The 12,105-nt window shown below is 47.5% G+C and overlaps 1 protein-coding gene across 2 annotated transcripts in view; it reads right to left on the bottom strand.

Annotated features, from left to right (window-relative positions):
* Positions 1 to 1,088: 1,088 nt before the first annotated feature.
* The window catches only part of TDRP (testis development related protein), a gene marked incomplete at its 5' end in the record, with an annotated part of 53,124 nt that continues 42,107 nt past the window's right edge, over positions 1,089 to 12,105 (bottom strand). The window contains 2 exons of one of the 2 annotated variants that reach the window (XM_082863912.1): positions 1,089 to 3,741; positions 5,453 to 5,556. In XM_082863912.1, coding sequence (XP_082720038.1) covers positions 3,396 to 3,741; positions 5,453 to 5,556 — 450 coding nt within the window. In that variant the 3' untranslated portion in view covers positions 1,089 to 3,395. The remainder of the gene's footprint in view (positions 3,742 to 5,452; positions 5,557 to 12,105) is intronic. The other variant, XM_082863913.1, reaches the window with a different exon arrangement.

The raw sequence follows: 12,105 nt of genomic DNA, 5'->3' as shown, positions 1-12,105 counted from the left end.
CCCCAAGGGACCCTGTGACCCAGGAGGTGCCCTGCAGACAGTTCTGGACCAGGCTGGGTCCTGTATCCATGATTACAAACTACAGAACACAGCCGTGAGGACACACACTCACCACGACAGCATCACGTGTGGGTCACAGCCCCATCAGACCCTTGTGGTGAAGCGGCAACTACTAGGAAGTGACGGTGCCTGTCCTCAGGGCACAGGCGCTGGGAAACCCCCTCGGAGGGCGTTCCTGCCCCGCATCCATCACCCAGAAACGCTCTTCTGCCAAAAGAAAGCAGTGGCAGCAGCAGGTCCCTTGGTTAGTCATTCAGCACCGTCTGTACCCCACTTTGGACTATTTTATCACAAAGTTAAAAGATTTTTAGCCAATTCATTTTTTTAAAGCTTATTAAATAGTGTTCTGCCCTTCTTTTGTTCAAATATCAACTGAGAACCATAAAAACTAGAAAGTATATAAATGGCTAGAAGTAAATGGGGAGAAAGAAGAGAAAGTCCCCGGCCTGTGACAACAGTCAGAAAATATCTGGTGACGTATGTCTGTGAGTGAGCACCTGAGGTTCAGGGTCTGAAACCACCAGCGGAACCACACGCCCCCAGAGGCAGGTGTAGAGCAGGACGGGAGCAGGAGTGGGTGAGGTGGGGGGGAGGGGAGGGGAGGAAGAGGGGACGAGGGCAGGGACAGGCCAGGAGACCAGCGAGGGAAAGGCAGAAACACGCACACCACGGGAAAGGAAGGTGGTGGGACTCGGACGTGTCACCTGGCTTGAGACGGCATCGTGGTCATCCAGTCCCTAAGGGAGGTCAGGGTTTCTCTCCAGAAGAGGCCACTGTTTGAGAAAAACAGATGGAAACCTTTTTACAAGATGAAGATGATTAAGTAAAGACCATCCTCCTGTCAGCTGGGTGCTGAGGGGGGGCTTGCTTCAGGTTCTAACTCATGGAGTCACTGCAGTAAAATCGGAAGCGGGGCCCAGGGCAGGGCAGGCGCAGCGCCTGCTGTTCCCAAACAGCGTCCATTCAGATACACAAACGATAATCCTGACAGCTGAGGTTGAAGTTGGTCGTTTATTTATGAGTCTACACATTTTGTTGGCATCTTAAATGAGGTTGAAGGTGTCGAGACGGGTACCATCAGCTCTGAGTGACTGAGTCACTGGAAGCAGATTCCAGTAACCGTGCAAACTAACAGTCAGAGTATATAAAGCATGTTTTATTTTTAAAAACCTCAGCATTAAGAATTCAACCTTCTTTGAAGCCAAACACTTTTCTGTTAAAAACGACAGTCGAAAGAGCAGACACTTCACTCTTCACACAGAGAAGCTATGTTTTTACAGAATTCAAACAAACCTCTTCTCCCATCAGCCAGTGAACAAAACAAAGATGCTTCGGTAAATTCTATCAAGAAAAAATATCTTTCCCCCAAAGCATACCAATAAATATTTATATTAAAACCCACAAACATTTTTGTTTAATCAGATACAACAGAAGAAAAATTCATTTTTACGTGTATCTTTGTAGATAAGTGTGATTTATGTGCATATTCCAACCCCGGTCTGGTTTTGAGGAACAATGGTATGAAGAGTTGTTCTGCCAGCTGTGCACCACGGCGGGTGTGTCACGGGCACTGAGCGTCGCAGCACACGGGCACAGGCTCCCCACAGTGAGGACACTGTCCCCACCACCGCGCTGAGCTCCCTGCCTAGAGCCTCGGACACGAGGTCTGCCTCCCTGCACCTCAACACAGGATTAGCCCAAGACAAGCCCGCGGCTCCTGCTTTAAAATCCTCGCGTAAATGACGGTCTGGAGCTTGTCTGCAGCCACAGCAAGCGTCTCTTTAGGGAGAAGGACTACAGTCTATGGACTGAACCGTTTCCCCGAGGAAACACGGTTTCCAGTTCCAGTATTAACATGTCAAGGTTCTAACGCAAACTGCATTTTACCACCACTTACATGTCCCCCTTTCAAGGCTCAGTGAAGTAAACTTCTTGTCTCTTAGAAAAAGATGGACATAGATGACTGATGGACGCTACGCAGACAGAGAGAGAGAGATGGTTAGAGGACAGGTATACATTGTACATAGATGGCTGGAGATGACAGAGTGCAGACAGATGACTGATTGAGAAATGACAGATGACAGGCAGACACTGTCACCCCCCGGAGTCCACAGAAATGCTAAATGGCACCCCTTTACGTCGAACAGCACAGAACTGAACACTGAGGACAGTGGCTTTTAAAGAGAGGAATGCACAGTGTAACTGGAGGTTTTTGTTTTTAACCAAAAAACCCCAATACCTTCTCTGTGAAGCCACCGTGACCTGAGATAGACACGTACTCCTGGGGATCGGAGCTGTCCTGCTGAGGACACACGTGCACGGGTACCTGACCAAGGGGCCAGTCTATCAGGGAGGCAGAGAGCAAGTCTGGAGACACACGAGATGCCTCAGTGACGTGCCCAAACCAGCCAGTCTCTCATTTGGAAAAACAAAACCCTGGGTGTTAGAGAAGAGAGGCACTTTCATCATTTTACATACAGTTTTAACTCTCAACAAGCGAGTTATTATAATTAACTGTCAAGTTACTAAAACTGATCCATGCTTTATATATAGCGTTCTTTGATCTGCAATCAAAAACAGAGAACAAAGTTTTAGAAGAAAATAAGATCAATATTTAAAAGTTCAGGAGAAATAAAAATAAAACTTCAAGGTAAGAACCACTGTCATCATCTAATGCGCGTACAGGAGGCTGGAGATGAAGACGCGTTTGCAGACAGTGCATTCACGCTGATCAGATACAGCCTTTGCTTCTCCAGGGTTTATTCTGCTTGCATATTTTAAAATTTAGTACAAAAGAAGAGTTAACACAATGTAACATGACCTTTGGAAGATTCATTTTACACCTGGATTGCAGGTTTCTGGCAACAGAAGAGAACTGCGCAGCTGCTACATTCTTGTGTCATAGACTACACGTATGTGCTACATGCAGAGAAAGGGATCAAGACACGGAACAAAGAACTGCAACCGAGGACACAGGAAGACGGTTTTGTGGCAAAATGCAAATTACCACTGCGCTCCTCCCGGACAGCAGCAAACCTCACGTCTCCAGTCTCAGCAACACGTGGACGACAGGAGGACGTTTCCACATAAGGCAGTTGATGTGCGGTCCCTGTTCGTGTCCACTGAGGAATTTCCTAAGTAAGCATTTGAAGAGGAGAGTCCAAATAAAACGGCACAGGGCAGATTCTCTGCAGTTTTCATCAGGGAAAGACCAAACTTGATACTCTACTAAAAACACACTGTGATACAGCAAACTCTAGGAATCTGAATGAAATGAGATACAAAGGTGCAAAATCAGGCAGACCTTGGTTTGTGAACTCGTAGGAGTGGGGCCATCACTCCAGCTCCTCCCAGTCGTCCGTCAGGTGGCCTCTGCTCTGCCGACGGATGCTGACCAGCTTCCCCGCTGACCTGAGGCTCCAGCGCGAGCTGTTCCCGGCACCGGCCAGGCTGGTGTACTTGGTGGAGCCCCTGGCGTCCTCTTCCCAGCCCGGCCCGGACAGACGGTCACTCATGGGGTCGCCCGAGTTGGCTGCCACGTCTTCAAGAATAAGTTTTGGTGGCTCCCAACCTTCGATCTCATCTGGTTTCTTAGACTGTGTACTCTGTTTCAAAACCAAATTGTCCCAAAATCCAGACTTCTTCTCCGTCTTCAAGTCTTCTTTTAATCGTAAGTTAGTTCTACAGGAGACAAAAGAGTTAAGTGTTGGTGATCAATCATCTCAGAGCCTCAAGTTGTGTTTATTCTATAAAATAAAAGGTTCTTTTTAAAAAAAGTCTTGTTTGGAAAGCTCACACAGATTTATACGTAAAACTTGAAATATTAATAAGGAAAAAGCAGTCACTACACATGATTAGGGAAACTTGTGAATGCTGTATTTAAGGTACCACACTTGGCAAAATGCAAAGTCACTCTCAAACAGAAGAGAAAAAAGCAGACTGTCTCAAGGCCACACGGAAGGCCGAGCTCGTCTCTGAACCAACCTGAGAAAAGAAGCCCCAGGTCCAGATTCAGAAACGGGGGGTTACTCCATTTGCCACAGGTTCAGTTTTCCACAGGTTTATTCAGAGCTGCAGCCTCAGACGTTCAGAGCTCAGAGCGCTGTGTGCTCTGAGGAAAATACGGCCGACCATGGAGGCGAATGCTCACACACGACTCAGGGCTCTGGCCGCAGTCCCCCAGCCTGGTGGCCGGGAGCATCCCCAGGACACAGGGGTAAAAACGCCGGCGTCCAGGCCCGACCCCTTCAGAGTCTCATTTAATTGGACCGAGGGGCCAGGACACAGGTGTGTTTTCAGGCCCCCTGTCAGCTGCCACCCTGACATCCAAGAGGACCGACTTACACAGTCCCTGCAGAGAGGGCGCATGAGGTCACGACCACGGGGTCAGAGGCAGGGGAGGGCCAGACAGTGCTGGGGGGTCATGAGTGCTGCCGAGGCACCCGGTCCTCGGGAGAGAAGCCTCTCTACGGTCAGACTCACCAGGAGTCACCTGCCACTGGCAATTCCACTAGGTCGTCACTGAACTTATATTTTCATCTTTAAAAACATTTTTTTGTTGTTGGCCATGCCGCATGGCTTGTGGGATCTTAGTTCCCCAACCAGGGATCAAATCCAGGCCCACGGCAGTGAAAGCGCAGAGTCCTAACCAGTGGACTGCCAGGGAACTCCCTAAATACATTTTTTAAACTTTCAAAATATTTATAATAAATTAGCACTGTCAGCTTAAATATATTCAGTTTTCTAAAATGTTTTTTAATTTATTTATTTTTGGCTGTGTTGGGTTTTTGTTGCTGTCCACAGGCTTTCTCTTGTGGCATGCAGGCTTCTCATTGCGGTGGCTTCTCTTGTTGCAGAGCACGGGCTCTAGGTGCGTGGGCTTCAGTAGTTGTGGCACATGGGCCCAGTAGTTGTGGCTTGCGGGCTCTAGAGCACAGGCTCAGTAGTTGTGGTGCACAGGCTTAGTTGCTCTGCAGCATGTGGGATCTTCCCGGACCAGGGCTCGAACTCATGTCCCCTACCCTTGGCAGGCGGATTCTTAACCACTGCACCACCAGGGAAGCCCCTATTTTCTAAAATCTTTCACAGTTTACGATCAATCTTTGCATTTTTAACTGGGTTTTTTTCTTGATTTTCTGAAACTACTACACACCTTAAGCATGGCTACAAGCTGCTTTAAGGCTCATAAGTTCTATTTACTGTTAAAGTTTGAGAGCTGGTCAGAGAAGCTTTTTTTCCACTTTTCCATAATCTTTCTAAGTGCTTACTGTCAAAATCAGTACGACTCATTTCTGTCTCCTCACACGGGGAAGGAAGCCCTCAGCGTCCCTGCACACTGCCCTGCTTCCCCACCGCCGCTGGAACGGCTGCTGTCCAGATAGCAGCTACTCACCCTCTGGACTTGGGGGATTTACATCCTTCCAGCAGGTGCTGCTCGTCATCCTTGTTAAACAGTGAAGTCACTTCTTTCCAGCCTCGGAAACTCGCTCCCTGAACCTAATAAAAGGTTAAAAAAAGATCACATCTGACATAGTGAATAAACAGGTCACAGCTGTTATGCAATAACTGCGGGGCTGGCATTCAGCACAGAAGCTGGAACCAATTTCCTTACCTGCCGTATCTGCACAGCGACTTTTCCCATCAGTTGCAGGTAATCTCCGTTACCCAGTGAGGACAGTGGGTAAACCCACCCACGTTTAATAACAGACGATCAGTAACCACACTGCCGCCAAGCCAGTCGGGACGGTGGGGCTCCTGACACGAGGTGCGGGGCTGCACCAACCTCCAGGTGGACTTTGAGAAGAAACCACGCATTTCTGTTTATTCTAAGACAAATGATTTTCTACTTTTTCATTTCTGAAATCAGGATGTAATTAACGCCTGGCATCTCAGATTCAAAGAGATACAGTAATAAGGGAGGAATGGAGAAAAGGAAGGACATCTCCAGAAGTCTCGTGTTAACTGCCTTTACCGTGAGCCACTCTCACGTCCCTGGAGTCCAAAATCACACCAACTGCAGCCGGTTTTCTTTGAAGGGGATGGAGGAGGGCATCTCCCGTAGGGCAGACCTGGCTTTAAATGCTTTGAAATGTTAAAAATGCAGCAGCACTGAAACCTGAACCAGGAGGCTGCAAGCGAGCAGTGGCGTGAGACCATCCGCAGAACAGGAAACAAACAGCTTGCGACCCTGCCGCGCTCGCCCCTCCAGGGCTGATTGTCTCACTGAGGGCTCAGATGATGGTTGGCATGCTTTTTAGCAATTAAGCATTTTTTAATTAAGGTGTCTACGTTTTTAAAGACATAATACTACTGCACATTTAACAGACTACAATCTAGCATAAACACAACTTTTATACACGCTGGGAAATCAAAAACTTGGCATGACGTGCTCTATTGCAGTGATCTGGACGGAACCCACTCTCTGCCTGTGCGGCAAGGTTGTTAACAGAGTACATCCTATGTTGTCATCACAAGGAGAAAAACCTATTTCCTTCTTTTTCCTGTATCTACACGAGATGATGGGTGGTAACTAACCCTAGCGTGGTCATCACTTCCTGACGTATGTCAGTCACAGCATCATACTACACATGTGGAATTTATACAGTGACGCGTGTCAGCTACTTCTCAATAAAACTGGGGGCGGGGGGGAAAGAGTTCTAGGGCAACCACTCTGTAGCCTACAGGAGAAACTTACTACAAATCGCTGAGATGATCTAAATGAGATGGTAAGTCTTAGATGTGGGCCCCGGAGCTTGGGGGAAACTAGAGATAAAACCACCACCGAAAGGAGCGTCTAAAAACGTTTAAAATAGTAAAAACCTCAACACAAACCACCTGTGCCGTTCAGTCCGGGAGGCCCACACTGCAGGAACGTGTCACTTGCTTACGGCATTCTCCCCCTTCTCCCTACTCCTCTGCCTCTAAACCCTCCCTTCCCAGCTTCTTCTCACGTGTAATTGGGAAACACAGATGCGCTCGCCCTCTGGGCAGGTGCAGGGATGCATGTGAGCCAAAGAGCTCTCTGGTTGTCACCCACCACCTTTCCGTGGAGAGCATAAGGGCCCGTGTCAGACCCTGAGCTCTAACCTCACCCACACCTCCCACTGGACACTGCCCACCAGGCTTGCCTCCACCTTGCTGCCCCTCAAGAAGGGCAGCCTTCTTCCCGCCTCTCCCTCCATGGGCTGGCCTTGGTGCCCCTAGTCTGGCCGGGCTCAGAACCTGTAGGTGACCCCACCCCCTTGGATGCCACATCTGTCCCCGGCATGTGAATCCAGGCCTCTGGTTGTGGGGACTCAGGACACCTCTCCCACTGCCACACGTCACTCAAGGGCTGGCAATACCTGCCAGGTGACGTAAGAGCGAGGCTCCACGTCCCCAACAAGCAGATGTCCCAGGTCACAGCTGACACAGCACCTGGAAGAAATCAGACCAGGTGCGAAAACCTCTCTCTGCTGGCAGATAACTACTAAGTGACAAGTGATGTCACATCTACAGACAGAGCAGTAGGAGTTCTGAGTGGTGAGCGCTCACGTACAGTGTGGGGCAAACGGCCTGCCGGCAGCCTGAGGGAGGCCCACCCTGGGCCAGGCACATCCTACAGGAGTGCGGCCGTCACGCTGGGCTTAACGATCCCAAAAGAATGTGTCAAAGCCAGACCGCTCCCTCACTGACAGACCTGCTCTGCCTGCAGTGCCCACGTTTACACCTGAACCGCACCCCGAGAGGGACACAGGGATGTCACCCACAGACATGACTGCAGCCACCCAGCAGGTCCCAGCCCAAGGGCTCTGCCCCTGATCTCAGGGAGGCTGCCCTCCACAAGCGCCACATGAAGGGTGCCCGTGGACGTGGAAGCGCTCCTGAGCTCACCTGGAAAGGTGGGCTGTGTGGAGGGCAGGTGCCGTTCGCGGTGTGGGGTGAGGAAGTTTCCATCCTCAGAGGGCAGATGACAAATTCAAATGCGTCCTGCAGTCAGAAGGGCCAGGGGTAAAAAAATTCTTTATAAGTGAGACGAGAGCCAGGAGAAAGGGACGGCCCCAAAATGAAGACACACATGATACGCTGCGAAACTGAGCAGTACCCAAGAAGCTGCCCAAAAGAGGCGAGAAAATGAATTTCAGCTCCAAACAAGGAAGAATTACTTCTCCCTGTGCCCATAACTCCGTTAAAAAAAAGCACTTCACATCCCATGGGAGGAAAATCTATGGAATCCTAGAAGGAAAGTTGTCATCCATAACTTACCAAAACTCGTTCTGTTGGAGCAATTTAGCAGGAGGGTCTTGTCACACCTCGTCTACTGCCCCACGTGAGCGCAAAGCCCGACTGGGCTCTCCGGGCCTCCCGCTCTGCCTGGGCAGAGAGGGAGTCCACAGCACTGCCCACGGCTGAGTAAAGCTCCCAGCCTTGCCAACCAGAGTCCAACAGGCAGAGCTGATCACCCACAAAGCAAAACCAGCGGCACCATCCGACAAGGGAACTTGGGGCGCGGGTCAGCTTGAGTCGAGACCACAAAGAGCCTGACCATCTGCTGCCCCTGGGAGGGGAAACTAACCCACGGCCCGCCCACGGCTGAGTACAGCCTTCAGCCCGACTGCCCAGGGGCCCTGAGCAGAGCACACAGGAGGCTGTGCTGTCTCTCCAGCAGCCCTGCTTACAGTGGCAACTGAGTGGAGGGCACAGCCCGAGGTTCCTCCCTTCTGCAGAGCAGAACCGGTGGCCCCGTGTAGCCAGGGAATTCAGGCACAGTCCAGTAAGATCTGGGATCCCAGACATTGAGCTGGGCAGACCCTGAGGCCCACACTCCTGCTCCACCAGGGCACGGAAGCTAATGCACAGCCCCCTCTACTGCTGAGGATAGCGTCCCATCCTGGCTGTTTGTGGAGCCTAACCAGAGAACCCAGGCCCTGTGGTCCCTCTTACAGGCTCAACGTGGGCAGAGAACCAAGCCAGCCAACCTGTCTGAACACTGTCAGCCAGCAGCAACCCCCCGACCCAACAGGACCTCAGGGTCCAGGGCTCAGATAGTGGCCTTGCCCCAGAGCAAACACACATAGCAAGCCACATCTGCCTGAGCACGTTAGCAGCTGACAGGTCCAGAAACCCAGACTAAGCTGCTCAAGAACTGTCTCTACCAAAGAACCTATAAGGCCTGGAAGAGGAACCCACTCACTCAAAAGCGCAGAAGGCAATGTAAGGAGTCAGGCATCACGACAGCAGGTAGATGTCACACCACCAAAGGGAACTCAGAAAGCTCCAGTAACTGACCCAAAAGCAATGTGGTATCTGTGAACTATCAAAGGATTCAGAATAACCCTATTAATGAAGTTTAGTGAACCACAATAACACAGACAACTAAATGAAATTAGGAAAACAACACATGAACAAAACAGGAGTTCAAAAAAGAAGCAGACACCATCAAAACCAAAAAGAAAACCACACACCAGAAATCCTGGAACTGAAAAACAGTCACTGAGCTGAAAAATTTCAACTGAGAGCTTCAAAACTAGCCTTCACAATACAGAGAAACAATTGAAATGATTAGTGACCTGGAAGACAGGACAGCTGAAATTATCCAGTCAGAGGAGCAAAAAAAAAGAAAGAATGAGGAAAGCCAGAGGGACTTGTGCAACATAGTCAGAAACAACAATATCCACATTACAGCAATTCCAGGAGAAGATAAAGGGACAGAAAGTATATTTAAAGCAATAATGGCTGAAAATGTCTCAAGCCTGGGGAGAGAAATGGATATCCAGATCTATGAAACCCAAAGGACCCCAAATAGGTTGAACCCAAATACATCTACATTGAGACACACAATTAAATTGTTAAAAGTCAAAGACAAAGAAACAATTTTGAAAGCAGCAAGAGAAAAGAGACAAGTTACATACAAGGGAACTGGCTACCCTCCCCCAATAAAACTATGGAGAGATTTCTAAGAGAAACTTTTCAGGCCAGGAGAGGATGGGATGATATATTCAAAATATTTTTTTAATTATTAAAATTTTTACTTTATTTATTGAATTACAATTAACGTACAATATTATAAAATGTTATAAAATATTAAAAGAAAAAACTGTCAACTAAGATTTCTATACCAGCAAAACTGTCCTTCAGAAATAAGGAGAGATACTCTGCCAAACAAACAAAAGCTGAGGGAGCTCATCAGCAAAATAAAAGGACTCTAATTAACATCATAAAGACATGAAGGTAGTGTAAAACTCACTAGTACAGGTAAATTCATAGTCAGAGTTAGAGTCTGTAATATGGTAGTAATGGTGGTGCATAAATCACAACTCTAGTTTAAAAGTAGAAAAAAAGTACTAAAAATAGTCATAACTACAATAATCTGTCCTTGGAGATACAACATAAAACATATGTAAACTATAATATCAGTAACCTAAAATGTGAGGGGGAGAAGAAATAGAAGTTAAATATCGCTTGCCAATGCAGGGGACACAGGTTCGATCCCTGGTCTGGGAAGATTCCCACATGGCACGGAGCAACTAAGCCCGTGTGCCACAACTACTGCGCTCTAGAGCCCACGAGCCACAACTGCTGAAGCCCGTGTGCTGCAACTACTGAATGCTGCATGCTTTAGGGCCTACGTGCCGCAACTACTGAAGCCCGTGTGCCTAGAGCCCATGCTCCGCAACAAGAGAAGCCACTGCAATGAGAAGCCCGAGCACCACAACGAAGAGCAGTCCCCACTCGCCACAACTAGAGAAAGCCCGCACGCAGCAACAAAGACCCAAGGCAGCCAAAAAACAAACAAAAACCACAATAAAAGAGAGCAGGATAAAAAGCAAGGAACAATGGATCTATGACATAGCCAGAAAGAAATGAACAAAGTGTCTTGCCTATCAATAATTAAATTTAAATGCACTAAAATTTCCAATCAAAAGACACAAAATGACTGAACGGGTTAAAAAAAAACAAGACCCAACAATATGCTTCCTACGAAGAGACTCACTTTAGCCTTAAAGACACACATAGGCTGAGAGTGAATGGATGATGGGAAAAGATACTTCAAGACAAAATAGACTTTACAAATGGTAAAGAGGGACAAAGAAGGCCATTATATAATGATAAAGGGGTCAGTCCATCAAGAAGACACAATTAATATTTATGTACCCAACACTGGAGCACATAAATGTATAAAGTAAAAACAGACCTAAGGGCATTCCCTGGCAGTCCAGTGGTTAGGACTCAGCTCTTTCACTGCTAAGGGCCTGCGTCTGATCCCTGGTTGGGGAACTAAGACCCCACAAGTCACGCAGCGTGGCCAAAAAAGCAAAACAAAACTAACAGAGCTAAAGAGAGAAATAAACTGCAATACAGTAATAGCTGGGGAATTGAATACCCCACTCTCAACAATGGATATACATCATCCAGAGAATCAATATGGAAACAGTGAGTCTGAACAACACTATAGATGAAATGAACCTAACAGACACATGCAGAACATTCTATATAGCATGACAGCAAAATACATGTTCTTTCAAGCACACATGGAATGTTTTCTATGACAGACCATATGTTAGGCCACAAAACAAGTCTGAGCAAATTCAAGAAGGCTGAAAGCATGGTAAGTATCTTCTGTGACCACAACATATACCATCAGTAAGAGGAGGAAATCTGGAAACTGCATGAATACATGGAAACTAAACGAGGCTCTCTTGAACAACCCACAGGTCAAAGAAGATATTAAAGGGGAAATAAAACTATTATCTTGAGACAAAAATGGAAACACAGCATACTAAAACTTACAGATGCAATGAAAGCAGTTCTAAGAGACAAGTTCACACAGAAACAAGGAAGATCCCAAGTAACATAACTCTGTGCTTCAGGGAAGTAGGAAAAAAAGAACGAACTGAGCCCAAAGTTAGTAGAATAAAGAAAACGATAAAGAGAAGAAATAAATGAAATAGAGAACAAGAAAATGATAGATTTACAAAATTAAGAGTTGGTTCTTTGAAAATATAAACAAAATTGACAAACCTTTATCTAGACTCCCCAGGGAAAACAGAACCAAAATCAACAAAA

This window comes from Leucopleurus acutus (assembly GCF_964270905.1).
Source record: "Leucopleurus acutus genome assembly, chromosome: 21".
NCBI classification, from domain to species: Eukaryota; Metazoa; Chordata; class Mammalia; order Artiodactyla; family Delphinidae; genus Leucopleurus; species Leucopleurus acutus.
Note: the sequence above shows the minus strand (reverse complement) of the source record. Positions and strands in the feature narration are given on the sequence as shown.